We start from the raw sequence: 14,083 nt of genomic DNA on the forward strand, positions 1-14,083 counted from the left end.
AATAAGCTGTAATAATACCTAGTGACTTAGCCGATGCAAGGATTCATACCAACAGCACGAAATGGTATAATCGCACTCGCTTGGACGGTGTCAGCATGAGTCACAAAGGCACAGTATCAACGAGCTTCCTATTCTGGTGAATAGGAATCCTACAAGGTTTCTTATCTCTAGATATAAAATACAATCTTCCCAGGTTTTTAATTATGTCAAGGTTCCCCTCTCAACAATAACCTCCATTCAATTATTACAATGAGCGCTACTTCTCACAAAGAGTGGCAGCCACAGCCCCTGTCAGCTGCACCCACAATCGCAGCTTACAATATAAACACTCCAGACACACTGCCAATTGAGATCGATCAAGCAACTCATCGTCTCAATCTTCTCAACTTGTTCAAAATTCCTCAATCATCAAACATTCTTGAGATTGGCTGTGGTCAAGGAACATGCACTGTCGTCCTGGGTCATGTCACGGGACCATCAGGCCATGTTGACGCGCTCGACCCCGCACCTCTTGATTACGGCGCGCCATACACGCTCGGCCAAGCACAAGATCATATTGTGAAGGGTGAAATGGGCGATCGCGTCACTTTCTGGCAAAGAAAGCTTGAGGACTTTCTGCAAGAGACGGGCGATAAAACATGGGACTACGCTGTTCTGGTTCATTGCATCTGGTACCTCGACAGTGAAGAGACCCTTACAAGCATGCTCAAGGCTTTGAAGGGTCGAGTCAACAAACTATGTATCGCTGAGTACTCAATGCAAGCCTCTTCGCCAGCCGCTGTGCCCCATGTTCTTGCAGCCTTTGCTCAAGCTACACTCGCGGCACACCATCCAGAGAGCGAAGCAAATATTCGTTGTCTTCTCACACCAACAGACATCAAGAGAATTGCTGGTCAGGTTGGATGGAAGGTACAGGAAGAGACGATCATTGCCCCTGACGAGAGGCTACAAGATAGTAAGTGGGAGGTCGGAGGAGTTAAGAGTCCTGAGTTCCTCGACGATGTCGAGAAGTATGTCAAAGACACTAAAATCAAGACTTTACTGAGAGGTCAGAGAGAAGCGGTTTTGAGGGCAAGCGACCAGCTTGCTGGTGCGTGGCCTAGAACAATGGATGTATGGGCGGCTACTCTTATCTGAAAGAAGGCTTTACTAGATGTCAGCAACGATGTAGTAAGAAGCTATTAGCAGAATAAATTAACTTCCACTGACATCTTTTATAATAACTCGGAACATAGTTAAAGTTTTTATTTACATCCCTCCTCTATTAGCTGTACTATGTAACTTATAAATAATTACTTACTTACTTTAAAGACTGTATAAGGACTTTTAAAATAACTCTACACCTATAGCGTACTAAGGAAGTAATATATTATATAGAATTAAATCTATTAAGTAAGATCCTTTGTAACCTCATCTACCCATTCACGCACCCGGTCAAAAATATCCCCCATCCAAAGGAACGTTGGACGTGTAATGTCTCGATACATCACTTTGCGCCTTGGATCAGACGAAGAAGTGACTTTCTGAGCTTTCAACATCCCCTTCTTAAATGGCCCAAGTTTTGAACCAATTTCCCATACGTCAATGCCCAATATCACTTGTTTGATCTTACTGTGGTCTTCCCATCGGTAGATTTTCATATCGTGATCAGAGTCTCTTTCCAAAATCGGGGGCACCAGGTCGCATATAAACTTGTTGCCAACCTCTTTATTTTTCTCAGAACTCCTCGAGGGTAACTCGATCCTGATTGTCTCCAAGTTGCGGCCTCGTGAGAGAACTTCAGCGGTTTCGCCCTGTCAAGTGTTAATAGGAGCCTACTTTTGTTCTCGAACATAGAATCTTACCAGGTCCTTCGCTTTTGAGTAGAACCTTAAATGCCTCAACTTTGGTAAATTGTCGATAAAAAGTGCCACTGTCTGTGCCTTTAAATATGGCGCCTTCCAGCCTCTGATGCTCATCGTATCTGTGAATTGCAGAGTGCTTAAGTTCTTATGCTTCAAGATTGCTTGCACCAGTGCATCCTTCAGTCCTGGGTTGGGAATTTCTGGAGAATGAACGCCAGCATCACAGACTGTGAGGCTAGTCAAAGTGTCGAAAGAAGAAATAAGTTTCATGCCGGGGTCTTCATGCTCAGGCTTCGCTGTTAGATCATCTACATTTGAAAATGCCTGGTAGCCCACATTCAATGAGAGCCTCCGGAGTTTAATGTTGGCGCTTTCAGTAGAAGAGAAAATACTCGCCAGTCGTTGATATAACAACGAGATCCGTACGTTCTTATGATATAAATTGATACTTTCCAGTGCAGTAAAGTCAATTGCTCTCGTGATCGCATCTACCTCATCTGGGTCCATCGACACACGTTTGAGAGAAAGCGACTTGAGAGTGGTGAAGTCGTACTGCGGCTTGGAGGATCCGTTTGGCTCTTCTTTCTTGTCCATCTTATTCTTATAGAAGTTTTGAAAACAGCTCTTATCAAGGACCAGACTCCGTAGTGTGGACCGTGAATTCCAGATGAGTGTAAGAGGACTACCTTCAGTAGTATAGGGAAGGGACGTTTCCAAATGAAGGTGCCTCAATCCCTTGATCGTCGCCAATGGTAATGCATCTGACGTTCTCTCACTAGAGACTTTGAGGTGAAGAGCCCGAAGATCATTTTTGGCAGCCAAGCTCTTTGCCATTGGTCTATTCATTTGTTAGCAGTAACATTCAAGTTCGGTGGATATTGACCTTCATACTCTGTAAGGTCCGTGGCTGCAAAAACCTGCAGATTACTCGCGCTTTCCAGGAGCTCTTCGATAAAGCGGTAAACAATGAATCTATGTTTTTGACCTGGATCACCAATCTCAAAAACAGTTTGCTGAATGAAGTTTGCAATCTCAGGCTTCCTCTTTTCATCCACATTATCAGGGAAGGTCTCTTGTTGTCCCTTGTATTGGCCTTCCTTCCTCAACTGCTTCCTCTGCTCGATTGTGAGAGCTGGTTCGATGCTCCGGATAAATTTAGCAATGTGGGCATGAAATGTTACGCTTCCATCGACGCGCTTGTATAGTCGCGGCATAACGAGGCTGTGGAAAGCTTTGCAGGTTTTGCCCAGGTTTCCTAAAGACGCCTTGTCTTCGATCTGACCCATTGTCAACAGATGGTTTGAAGTGGGGAATCAGAATTGTAGCTCACCTTTTCCAACACCAGATTCATAGTTTCGGGGGGCAAGGATGAGAAGAGGCCATTGGAAGTACTGGCTGATACCTGAACAGGTGACTGGCTAATCTCTTTCATCACATGTTCTTCCTTTGGCCTTAATTGTTGGCCAGTTAACTCGTCTTTAGACTCCTCGCTCTGAGATTTTGTCTTGGGCGCTTTTCTCACAAGCTTATCATTGTTGGAAGGTGGAGTTTTGCGCTTTGATGTTCTCTCAGGTTCTTCGGAGGGCAACTCTGCAGGAGCTGACTTATCAGCCTTGGCTTTAAGCCTCGCGCTCCTCCGCTCAGCCATGTTGTACTACCAGTTCTGAATTTCCCAGTAGTAAAAGGAGTGGGATGGAGGCTTTCAAGTCTAGAGACCTTGCGGTGTGTTTTAATGATTCTATCACGTGATAGTGCTGACATCGACCACCCTTGCATATGACGAAAGTTGCCCTCTGCCTTGTTTTTGTCCTACGGGTCTTTCTAAATTCAGATACCTTATTAATACTATTAGTATGTAAGCGGCCTTTTTGTTTTTAAGGATATAGTATGCCATTCTTTTATTATATCAAAAGTTCTTTTAATTCTAGACTAGTAGGTATCTGCCTTGACTGAGTGTGAGACGAGTCGAATGATTTGACGATGCTAAGGGTTAGTGTTAATGACGTAATTGAGTCCCTGAATAACCTTGACCGAAATTGCATACAACGGAATTGGACAATGGCTCTGAGCAGGGTGCATACTCTCCATTAAAGCAAATAAAATTCTACGCACTTATATCTGGAAGGTGATATTTAGTGAGGTAGAACTTGTAATGTGATCTACTCTCGAATCTAAGTTCAAAACGTAACGCGGTTTCATGGCATGCCAGCCTGAAGTGCCCGAGATGCTGCTGGCCGTCATTCAAGATCTTAATGACCAAACATATAGCTAATATTGATCAACCGGATACTTGATCACTTCGGAAAAGGAGACCTTACAGCGAGTGGGGTTGAATCTAGATCTTGGGGGTCAGGAAAGCCCTGTAGTACGCTTTAAGATCTTGAGAACGAGTTCGTCGCCACTCTCGAACGGCAACAAGGAACTAAGCATTTAGATATTCAAGCATCAATACATCGATAAACGAGGATTTATTACGCTTCGTGCACAAACCCAACAAGAACCTATGTTTCGCTTGTCTCTTCCATATGTCTATAATCTCGACCCCAACGCGATTCTCAATTACCTTGGGAGACATCACTGGTATGCTCGTAACAAAACCCTTAGGCCCCGTGAGCAACTGCTTAGAAACCCAACTAATACATATATCACTGTTGCCGTCTTACATTCACTTATGTGTAGAACATTGTTCACTGGAGCTTAAAGACCAAGCTTAACAAATATTGTTCATAACAGTTGGGTATCAATCATTAATGCTAAAAACTCCATATTTACAACAGCCCTTTCAACTCCAGAATATTCTTAATCTCAGCTAACTGAATAGGCTTTGTCAAGAATAAGTCAATACCACTCAACAAAGCCTCCTGCTGCGCATCTTTCGATGCAAGGCCTGTCAGTGCAAAAATACTACACCTCGGTATAGCATTTTCTACTTCAGAAGCACGTATTGCTCGCGTTGCTTCGAAGCCATTCATAACTGGCATGGAAATATCCATGAATACGCATCTGAAACTCCTTGGACTATTGTTGTACATTTCCACCGCCTGCTTTCCGTCAGTGGCTGTAGCATACTTCAGCTTCAGCTTCTTCATAAACATTATAAGCATTTTCAGGTTGATTGGGTTGTCATCTACTAAAAGAAATGTGTTGTTTGTGCGTTCGTCGTTGGAGATGGGCTCTGGTCTCTCGGACGGTGTGATGAGGGGAGAGCGAGGTAAATGTAGTGCGACGGTTGGAATTGCGTGGTCGAATGGGTCGCTCATCAGAGCTCCGTTTTCAGATTCATGATGAGGGGGCGTTGGCGGACCCTTTTGTATTGTGGGGATTATATGGTCGTGGCTGTCTTGGCTGGAAGATGCGCTGCTGAGAGGGAGTCGTGATGGCGTTGATACACGTTTGATGGCCTTTGACAGGATCCTGGCTATTTTTCGTGGGCCAATACTATATCATGTCAGCTTGGGAGATGCCAATATAGGTGTAGGAATATTTACGGTTGATATGTGAAGTAAATGTGCTGCCCACCATTCGCACCATGGCTGGAATTGGCTTTTTCTGTTTTGCGAGCCAGCACTGCATTTGGACATATGACGACTATCGGCGTTGATTGGTCGTCTTGTGTGACCGTCCTGGCCTCCTCAATGGAGAGATGATCGCATAGCACAACGTTAGGAGTCATTTGTGTCGCGGAAAGTTGGATGATCTGCATTCCTAACCAATCTTGGCATACTGATACAATATTATGCATCTCGCTCAATGGACGTTCAAGATAAAGACCTCGAAGACTCTCTTCTGTCTGGTCATTAAGGCCTATCATAGAGGCACTCCAACCCGCGAGGTCTTTGGCATCGTTTGGGTCTGAAGTTGACTCCGTAGTGTCGTCGGGGGTTCGTTCGCTGAGTTTCAAGGGCAGACTGATTTGTACTGTGGTTCCGACAGAAACTGCACTGCGGACATCGACGGTCCCACCAAGTGATTGGGTGATTCGTCTGACAATACTGAGTCCGAGTCCGGTTCCGGCGTTCATTATATTTTGCTGCGTAAAAGGACTAAAAAGATCATTCGTGAGAAACTCGCGAGTCATACCACATCCAGTGTCGGCAATAATGAGTTTCACGAGTCGTACAGTAGGATCATCGGTTGCCGATTGCTCCATCTTGATATAGATTGAACCACTTGAAGTAAACCTGAGGGCATTGCCGAGAACGTTCATAATGATACGTCGAATTGCGCCAGGTTGTACGTGGAATCTCCAGTTATCGCCAGGCTCAAAGTGAACCACAAGTTTGACAGGGTCTTTGGTTAAATTGGCCTGCTCTGTTTGACCAAATGATAACTTCTGGAACTCGTGACCGACGTGGACACTTTCGACAACATCCTCGACAAGACGAGGGAGGTCAGCGTCAGATGCGATGCTCATCATGCCGGCTTCAGCACTGTTGTTGCGAGAAATGCGCAGGGCGCGGTTGTCAACCTTGGTATGTGTGTACTCGGGGCCAGTGGCCAGTGAGGAAGTGAAATGATTGATTTTGCTCCAGTCCAGAATCTGATCAATGGTATCTAGCAAAGTGCGGCTACACGCTTCTATTGAAAGAAGGGCATCCTCCTGAGAAGCGCTAAGATCTTTGCTGCGGAGAATACCGGCACCAAAGAAAATGCCATGCAGTGGCGAGCGAAGTTCGTGAGATATCGAGTCCAACACATCCAACTTGGATAACTCTATCTCGCGCACCTTGATGAACGATACCTCAGCCATAAGAACACTACCGAGAGCCCGTAGGTAGCTGAGTTCTCTCCTGGGTGAAAATATCCGGCTTGTCTTGTTGCTATAGGCAAACCCGCCGGCGAACCAGCGTCGCTTCTGGGCATTCCATAAAGGAAAGAATGCGACACTCGTAGCACCGGGAAGAAGCTCAAAAACTGCTTTTCTAAGTTCTTGTCTTGTTTCCAGTTGGCCGGGTGTAAACGTCGTGTCAAGTGGGGCATCGGGCGGAAGTTCATCTGGCTCATCAATTTCTTCCGCGACTGTGTTATCACCTGAGTCATCCGAAAAGCTATCGTCGCTTAAGATGTCGCTCGCATCACCCTCAGCGTTGTCGAAATTCCATATTGTGCCTCGAGGGTAATACCGCAATAACTTTTTGAGAGTCGACGCATACAAGGTAGAGTGGCCAAAATATGAGTCTCCACCTTGATTGGCCTCGGTTGTCACAGACGAGCCGAGGACTGGACAGGGACTATCAGCGTCAATTGGGGGATTTGGTCCCCGATCTGTTCCAGGGCTGAGATGTGACGATGAGGCATCGAATAACAAGAGACCCTCGACTTCCAAGGCGTCCCTCATGATATCGGCTGCGGTTGCAAATGTACTAACCAAACGGTCCCCTCGATGACGGTTACCACTGGAGTGATGGAACCGCGGACTGAAATCAGATCCTGGTGTGCGCAGTCTCGGTTCTGACGCTAGTAGTCGATCATTCCTCATGTCTGTCTTCGTGTTTCGTCCGTGGAAGAATCTTCGAATGCCACCAGTTACGCGATCGGCTTGGCGATAACGCTCGCTAACACGTCTTTCCTCAAGATGGGATATAACTGATTGGGCTACGTCGCGTAGAATATTTTCCGATGTTTCATCCAGGCCGGATCGAGGTTCTGAGTCAAATACACACAGGACCCCAATGACAATACCGCGAGGTGTCACTAATGGTGCGCCGGCGTAGAAGCGATGATGCGGCCAGCCAAGACAGTATGATCGACCGCATAGTACGTCGTCGTCGCTAAGGTCATTTATAATCGTCAATGGAGGTTCTGTGGTGGTGTTTTGTGGTATTTGTAATGGCCCGAGGTCGGGAGAATTGATGGCACGTTCGCAGACGCCAAATGAACGAGGGAAATGGGTCCCGCAAAGCCAAAGGCCTTGATCGGCGCCTTTTATTCTGGACGTGGGCTGTAGAGGAGTATGTGGTGTGGCTTCGGCGACGACGAATTGGCTGGAGCGATCGAAGAGAGAAATGAGAGATCTAGAGGTATTTAGGCGCAAGGCTGCGACCTGACAAAATGCCGTCAAGGTCGCGTCGGATGAGGTTGTAAGTTCATTCGAGGGGATGAGGTTTGTCGGCGAGTTTGGTCTCGAGCTCGATATCAAGGTCGGATCGTATCTGGAGTAAGGAGATGGCGATAGTTAGCTTCATGCTGTGGTCAACCAGAGGCGGCAGTGCGGCAAACCTGAAGGTCTCCCTCTCCCGAGCAAGCTCGACCTGTCTCCGAGTCGGCGCCATGGGAATGGCAGTGAGAGCAATGGGAACGGCAGAACGCGATTAGAGATTGACAATAGTAAACATTTGATGACAGTGAAGATCCCTACTGGATGGGATGGGCGGGTTGGTTAATCACGGCTCACAGCATAAAGTGGAAGAAATGAGAGAGATGGGATTCCGTCCACGACCGTTGACTAGCTGGAAGGCGAGCGGCAGCTAATTAGACCGCTAGCAGGGTTCAGCAAGGTGGCGAGCGCGGATGCTTCGCTCCTCAGTCTCGAAAGGGACTAAAGAATATCCGTAGCGAGACAGAATCTTACAATACTGTTTGCAAGGATGTACTCTGTACAGTAGCAGGGCAATTTCCGCTATTCCGCCGTATTGAGACATTCTCATTCGCTACATCTTGCTTCACAGGCAGATAAGTTCACCTGTGGCAAATAAATAATGTGGCAAACTGATGCACTACGCTTTGCTGCCCCATTATCTTTTTCCACCCTCGGAGATAGCGGCGGGATGAGGCGTTACCGACATGGTAATGATTGGCACATGAAGGTTTCTGCAGCTCCGAGTGGCCGCCACAGAATTTGAAAAGAATGGCTTGGAGCTTGATGCTTGGCCTGGGGTTTGCTGTGCCATAGCAACTCCACATCGTACGGTCTCAAGTCTCGGTCGGTCTAGTCGTAGCACTGTCCAATGGTCTTTCAACGGGTCAGTTGGCGGGTAGCAGTGATTGGGCAGACTTGAAAGAGACAAACAGGGGAGTAGATAAGATTTTCCAGACTGGTCCTTAGTGTATTTCCACAAGGGATTTCACCATTGAGAACCTTGAGCTTCAAACAATTGGATCTATATTTCTTACCCTAAAGCTATTCATAGCTGAGAAGAAATGAGTTACAATCTATTGTATCTAGAAAATGAGAATTCTTAATTTCAGGGTCAAATGAAATACTCAATATAGACACTCATATATTATCCTTATCTGGAATAGCTTAAACCTTTTCATTCTGTCTAGTACGGTTTTGGTTTCTACTTGCACAAAAAAGCTTGTCGGATTTCTTTGTCATCAGACCTGTCCGACAAGCAGAGCTTTGACCGATTCAAACCCCATTGATTCAAGAGCAGATTTACCAATAACCCCATCCCCCTGACTGGGATTAGCAGACCCTGAAAACTGACAAGACCCTTGCTCCGCTGAGGGGTAACTTGGCGAGGGGCGCAGCCCACAATCAGGTTTCAAGCCCTTGTTCACCATTCAGAAGCAAAAGAATAACAGAATGCTTCAAAAATAGACAATGAACTGAATACTTACGTATAAGAACAAATGTTTCTCTGTAACTTAAAGAACGTTACTACTGCATGAGAGTGTTATTGTAATCACCTGTCGCAAAGAAAAGGTGTGCTCCAGTCGCGCTAAAAAAGACCCTTGGTGACTGTGCATGGTGCTACTGTAGTCTAGGTACCCGGACTAGCCGTATTGATGATCAAGGGTAGCATGCTCAAAACATAAGCTAGGAAAGACATTTGATGTAAATGTGACGGTGAGTTGATTGTCACATGAGATCACCTACTGAGCTCAGTTGCTGAGTTGAGTCTGCTTCATATCAGCTACAAGGTACAAGGTGTGAGCTAGGAAGAACTTGGCCAAGCTTCAGTTGTGACAGCTCATTATTGGCGTAAAAACCGACAGTCTGAGGTACGTAAGCTTGCCGAAGCACGTCGGAGGGAGCGGGCAGCCTCCGCCAATCCCTCGCTTGTGGTTGGTCAAACCTTACCCCTAGATACCTTGAACCCTGTGGACCCTGAACCCTGAGTTCTGAACCCTTGAGTTGAATTTTTAGGCGGACATCCGCCATCTTTTTATTGGCTGGCGTGTAAACCTCCACGTTTAACCTCGCCATGACATCACAGTGGGAATGTTTCTAATTCCGCTGTTTTCAATATCTGCTTGTCCTGTTAAGACATGGACAAATCCGTATGCTGAATTTGATCCCGAAAGTTACTTGACAATTTTATACATTCGCAGTCTTTAACTTGTTTCCTCCCATTCTTCAACTTGCACACGAGCGAGTAACAGCGTCCATCTCATCTCCTTCACCATGATTTCCCCCTCTCCACAGGACATGGCTCAGGCCGAGTCCGCCAATTTCTTCCAGCGAACAAGCGTCGGCTCTAGCGACAAGACCAACCAAACCATCAAGATGCAGACAGTATGTTATACACAGCACCAAACTCATATTATATCCAGTACTAACATTCGACCAGCTACTGCAAGATGCCCATACCCTTCAAAAACTCGCCGAGTCCTACGATATAGCCCATTTCTTGAACAAAGCATCAGCAACCGACGACTGTCATATTTCGGATATAGCCACACTCGCTGGAAATATCTCGCAAGCTCTCGATGAAATGGTTCGCTCCGCGCCTCAAGAACAAACCATCAAACACGGCGATGTCAAACCTAGACGCTCAAGATCCCCTGTGACAAACATGGCTTCTCCCAAGCAATGCTACAAATGCGGAGTGACCGACACACCGCGCTGGAGACGCAGCTCCCCCGGCTGCCCACGGCTCTGCAACGTCTGCAGCTTGGTTGAGTCAAAGCGCGCCATACGCAAGTATTCTAAGGCAAAGGGAACTTCCGTTTCCACCAGATTTAGCTGGCCATGCTGAACCATGCTATTGTCCACTGTCTTTTACCATTCCTCAAGATATATGTATTAGCGGGAGTTGGCCTTGTATTTACAACGATATATGACTTGTTCACTTTGTTTTTTTCTTAAACTTTTAATACCCCCTGGTAGATAGAAAATAATACCACAACAAAACAATTAAATTAATTATCCCCTTCGTCTCCACCAATGTGATCAAAGTCCTCAGCAAGTTTGCTTGCCTTTGCGCCCGCACGATCCGTCACCGCAAGATCCAAGTCAATAACCCAGCTCCCCACCACCTTAGGCTCTGTCTCAAAGCGCCTTGCAGTCTCCCCCAGTCGGCGACGGATGTCAATGGCGTGCTCCTTGTTCAAAACCCCATTTCGAATGGCCATTCCCGCAATTGCCTTGACTATCTTACCAGAAACACGATAAGATAAGTAGAGTTCGTGTAGTCCGGTTAGACCGAGATTGACATAAAACTGTCTCTCCTGTTGGTCGTCTCCGCCGTGGATGACTGCATTTGCGACGTATATGACGCAACTCTGCCAGAATATTGACAGCACTTCTGGTCCCATTTCTGAACGGTGCGAGAGCAGAAGCCGCTTCAATTGCCCAATGGAGGCACCGTACACCGTCTGTGGAGTCGCATTGCTCGCTTTAAACGTGCGCAGCGGGGCAAACGACAATTCACCCTGTAACAACGGGCGGAAAAGGTCTGCGACGATGGCGTGGAGGTAAATGCTAGCCAAAAAGTATTAGTTAATCAGGATGAAAATTTTGCCGTCTTGGACTTACTGCAGCATGTGCACACCGTGGCAACTACCAGGTCGCCGGACTAGTTCTAGAGGCAATCCATCTGCCCAACCAAGGAGTTGCCGGTATGTTTCCTCGGCAAACTCCACAGACGCGGTTGCATCGCTTTGTCCATAGTACCTTTTCGCTATCGTAGCAAATATTACCCACAGTTTGCTGCTTGCCTTGAAGATTTGGCCATTAACACGCGAGACATGCAATTTGCCGTCCTGGATCAGCGAATCATCATCAAAACCTCCTGGCATCGGGAGTTCAGGCGCTGTCTCAACTTGCACCATGTGGAAATGGAGTGAGACCATACTGGCGACATATTAGATCCAAGCTGCGACGGGAAAAGACTACTCACGACGCTAGGTTGTAAGCACCCCATGCAGCATACGACGATGCTCTTATCCAGTCAGGATAGCCAGTAAGCCAACCCGCCTGGGTCCCTGGTTCGGCATTCAAAATGCCCATTTTTTGGCCAAGTTCAAGACCTTGTCTGAGATAGTCCAATCCCAGGTCATCTCGCCCATGTGTTATGGCTGTCATGCACATGAATTGCAGAGCAGATAGGCTAGAGATTGTGACGGACTCGTCAGGATTGAGCTGACTCCATCTATTTTGGGCATCGGCGAAAAGAAGAGGGCTCCATGAAGCAGTTTCTGGATCGATGCAAGTGCATGCTTGCTGCCGAAGTTCATAGTTAGCGCTTAAAAGAATAATATTTCGTCAACCGGGATGCCTACACACGCCCAACCCAGTAAAGCCGATATCAAGAGGACCGAGCAAAAATAGGGTCGATTCTGACAAAGGTCTTGAAGAAATAAATCTGCATGAAAAAGTGGAAGAACAGGGTAGTCGTTGTTGAGGTAGAGGGCTATGACCCGGACAGCGGTTTCATTGGGAATAGGCAGTTCCATCCACAATGTCAGGTCGACCTTTTGGAGGTACTCAATCTGTAATGGGGTCAAATGCGGTAATCCTCTACAAAACTCAAGAAGAGCATCATCTTCTGCTTCTTCGTCGTCCGTGAGCATCATGTCGGGTGATGAAGGAGATCTTGTATCACGCAAGACCTGCGTCGCGGTCATCCCAGGTCTTCGGGAAGTTAGTTCTTCGAGAGGAAGGTCACTGACAGCCATGGGCAGCAATACAGGGTACGCAATGGGGTGTCGGACCATGAGCTCTTGTATCATGGGATTTGACGGTAGAAGGCTTTTGATGAGGTTTTGGGGTTGTAGAGATGCCAGACGTATAGAAGGAATCTGAGTCTCGGATGCGACCGACATCTCTCTACCTCGGGGCATTTCGCGAAGCATGTTGAAAAGCTCCAAGGCCTCGAAATACGGAAGAGTGGTCAGGAGGTCGACAATGACCGCTGGCTCACTGTTCAAATACGACGCCAGTTTTCCGAGCTGACCAGGACCACCTGGCGATGCAGTTGCTACGTCTAGATACGTGCACTCCAGACCCCGATGGGAACATTTTGAACACGCGGGTCGACTTCGGTCGCACTGAATCCGCGTTAGTAAGCTTTGTCCTGCCATTTAAAATGGAGCCATCGTACCCCTTTGTTGTCTGACACAGACAGGGGAGACAATAAGTATCGCGAACCTTTTTCTTTCGTTTGCGACAGGGTTCGCATGCGGGAACGTATCCAGCCTTGCGCATTAGACTAGGCAATGATGGCTGGTTTCCAGGTGAAGATGACGATGTCGTCGGTAAAGGCGATGGCTGCAACGGCCTCAGCTTTGGGGGAGCCATTGGAATGTAACAAAGCGAGGCATTGATATCATGAGGGAAAGCATAATCAACAGACACGCAGTCATTTACTCCAGGTTATATTACTATGTGGAATTATTTGCCACTTTGTTGTCTCCGCGCGGTCTAGACCTGCGCTTTGTCTGCAAGTCAGGAACAAGTTGCATGTGTTGGGCAGATGCGGATCAGGGATCGAGATTTGGGATTACCATGTTTTAGTATGAGGAATGATTTGCACCGGAAATCTAGATTGCCCTGTTTTAAACCTGATTTCTGCCATCGAATTATCAGATTCGCCACTGCACATCCTGATCTTGGAGCGCCCTGGCACTAGTGACCCTGTCTGACGTAACGGGCTGACCACTTAACGGTAATGATCTCCATTAAGCGATTGGCAAGTAGCCTTTTCTCGGTTCAGCCCGCTAAATTCCTCTGACATCCTTGATTTAGTATTACGGGAATGGGTCGGGTATAGCTTCTTTTTCGTCATTGGACTGGCTGTGTCTAAATGAGGAGATATAAATCGCGTGGTTGAAGATCGGTTTTCGATATCGTGATCAAGATCTAGATTCAAGGGCGTCTGGGCGATCTCTATTGCTAAACGCTTCTCTTGACATCTGACACTGTAGGTCAGCACTGTAACAATTTTAGCCTCATGTAACCACTCTTTATGTTAGCCGTGAGGCCCTTCCCGTTTCTAGCACGGTACTCATCGTCGTCAATTGGGTTGGCACTGAGGCCATGAACATCTGAAGAGGCAATCTCCACAGAGCGG

The 14,083-nt window shown here is 47.0% G+C and overlaps 5 protein-coding genes across 5 annotated transcripts; 2 read left to right on the forward strand and 3 right to left on the reverse strand.

Annotated features, from left to right (window-relative positions):
* The first annotated feature begins 109 nt into the window (after positions 1–109).
* On the forward strand, positions 110–1,315 carry B0J16DRAFT_348051 (uncharacterized protein). Its single transcript, XM_046128664.1, has one exon. It carries the CDS (start codon positions 250–252, stop codon positions 1,135–1,137), a length of 888 nt encoding a protein of 295 aa, XP_045980592.1. The 5' UTR covers positions 110–249; the 3' UTR covers positions 1,138–1,315.
* Positions 1,316–1,323: 8 nt separating this feature from the next.
* On the reverse strand, positions 1,324–3,534 carry B0J16DRAFT_348052 (uncharacterized protein). Its single transcript, XM_046128665.1, has 4 exons — positions 3,175–3,534; positions 2,736–3,121; positions 1,845–2,682; positions 1,324–1,793 (listed from the first exon to the last, which is right to left on the reverse strand). The coding sequence occupies exons 1-4, from the start codon at positions 3,490–3,492 to the stop codon at positions 1,389–1,391; spliced, it is 1,947 nt and encodes a 648-aa protein (XP_045980593.1). The 5' UTR covers positions 3,493–3,534; the 3' UTR covers positions 1,324–1,388.
* A 1,031-nt stretch (positions 3,535–4,565) lies between these two features.
* B0J16DRAFT_348054 (uncharacterized protein) lies at positions 4,566–8,274 on the reverse strand. Its single transcript, XM_046128666.1, has 3 exons — positions 8,064–8,274; positions 5,333–7,996; positions 4,566–5,282 (listed from the first exon to the last, which is right to left on the reverse strand). Exons 1-3 carry the CDS (start codon positions 8,114–8,116, stop codon positions 4,613–4,615), a joined length of 3,387 nt encoding a protein of 1,128 aa, XP_045980594.1. The 5' UTR covers positions 8,117–8,274; the 3' UTR covers positions 4,566–4,612.
* Positions 8,275–9,987: 1,713 nt separating this feature from the next.
* On the forward strand, positions 9,988–10,937 carry B0J16DRAFT_374966 (uncharacterized protein). Its single transcript, XM_046130644.1, has 2 exons — positions 9,988–10,305; positions 10,361–10,937. Exons 1-2 carry the CDS (start codon positions 10,195–10,197, stop codon positions 10,766–10,768), a joined length of 519 nt encoding a protein of 172 aa, XP_045980595.1. The 5' UTR covers positions 9,988–10,194; the 3' UTR covers positions 10,769–10,937.
* On the reverse strand, positions 10,851–13,311 carry B0J16DRAFT_403441 (uncharacterized protein; the record flags this gene model as incomplete). The annotated part of the gene is made up of 5 exons (XM_046132714.1): positions 10,851–11,493; positions 11,548–11,865; positions 11,912–12,234; positions 12,294–13,061; positions 13,162–13,311. 5 exons carry the CDS (start codon positions 13,309–13,311, stop codon positions 10,932–10,934), a joined length of 2,121 nt encoding a protein of 706 aa, XP_045980596.1. The 3' UTR covers positions 10,851–10,931.
* Positions 13,312–14,083: the final 772 nt, after the last annotated feature.

This window comes from Fusarium flagelliforme (genome assembly GCF_020744385.1).
Source record: "Fusarium flagelliforme strain FIESC 12 MPI-CAGE-AA-0113 chromosome Unknown B0J16scaffold_6, whole genome shotgun sequence".
In the NCBI taxonomy this organism is placed as follows: Eukaryota; Fungi; Ascomycota; class Sordariomycetes; order Hypocreales; family Nectriaceae; genus Fusarium; species Fusarium flagelliforme.

What these genes read in the sequence shown, in the direction of transcription:
- B0J16DRAFT_348051 (XM_046128664.1), top strand. Translation starts at nt 250, where the DNA reads ATGAGCGCTACTTCTCACAAAGAGTGGCAGCCACAGCCCCTGTCAGCT.
- B0J16DRAFT_348052 (XM_046128665.1), bottom strand. Translation starts at nt 3,492, where the DNA reads ATGGCTGAGCGGAGGAGCGCGAGGCTTAAAGCCAAGGCTGATAAGTCA. An exon ending in TGAATCTGGTGTTGGAAAAG is followed by an intron (nt 3,122 to 3,174) that starts GTGAGCTACAAT and finishes ACAATGGGTCAG; the next exon opens with ATCGAAGACAAGGCGTCTTT. An exon ending in GCAGCCACGGACCTTACAGA is followed by an intron (nt 2,683 to 2,735) that starts GTATGAAGGTCA and finishes ACAAATGAATAG; the next exon opens with ACCAATGGCAAAGAGCTTGG.
- B0J16DRAFT_348054 (XM_046128666.1), bottom strand. Translation starts at nt 8,116, where the DNA reads ATGGCGCCGACTCGGAGACAGGTCGAGCTTGCTCGGGAGAGGGAGACC. An exon ending in CGGGAGAGGGAGACCTTCAG is followed by an intron (nt 7,997 to 8,063) that starts GTTTGCCGCACT and finishes TCCTTACTCCAG; the next exon opens with ATACGATCCGACCTTGATAT. An exon ending in ATTTACTTCACATATCAACC is followed by an intron (nt 5,283 to 5,332) that starts GTAAATATTCCT and finishes GACATGATATAG; the next exon opens with TATTGGCCCACGAAAAATAG.
- B0J16DRAFT_374966 (XM_046130644.1), top strand. Translation starts at nt 10,195, where the DNA reads ATGATTTCCCCCTCTCCACAGGACATGGCTCAGGCCGAGTCCGCCAAT. An exon ending in AAACCATCAAGATGCAGACA is followed by an intron (nt 10,306 to 10,360) that starts GTATGTTATACA and finishes ACATTCGACCAG; the next exon opens with CTACTGCAAGATGCCCATAC.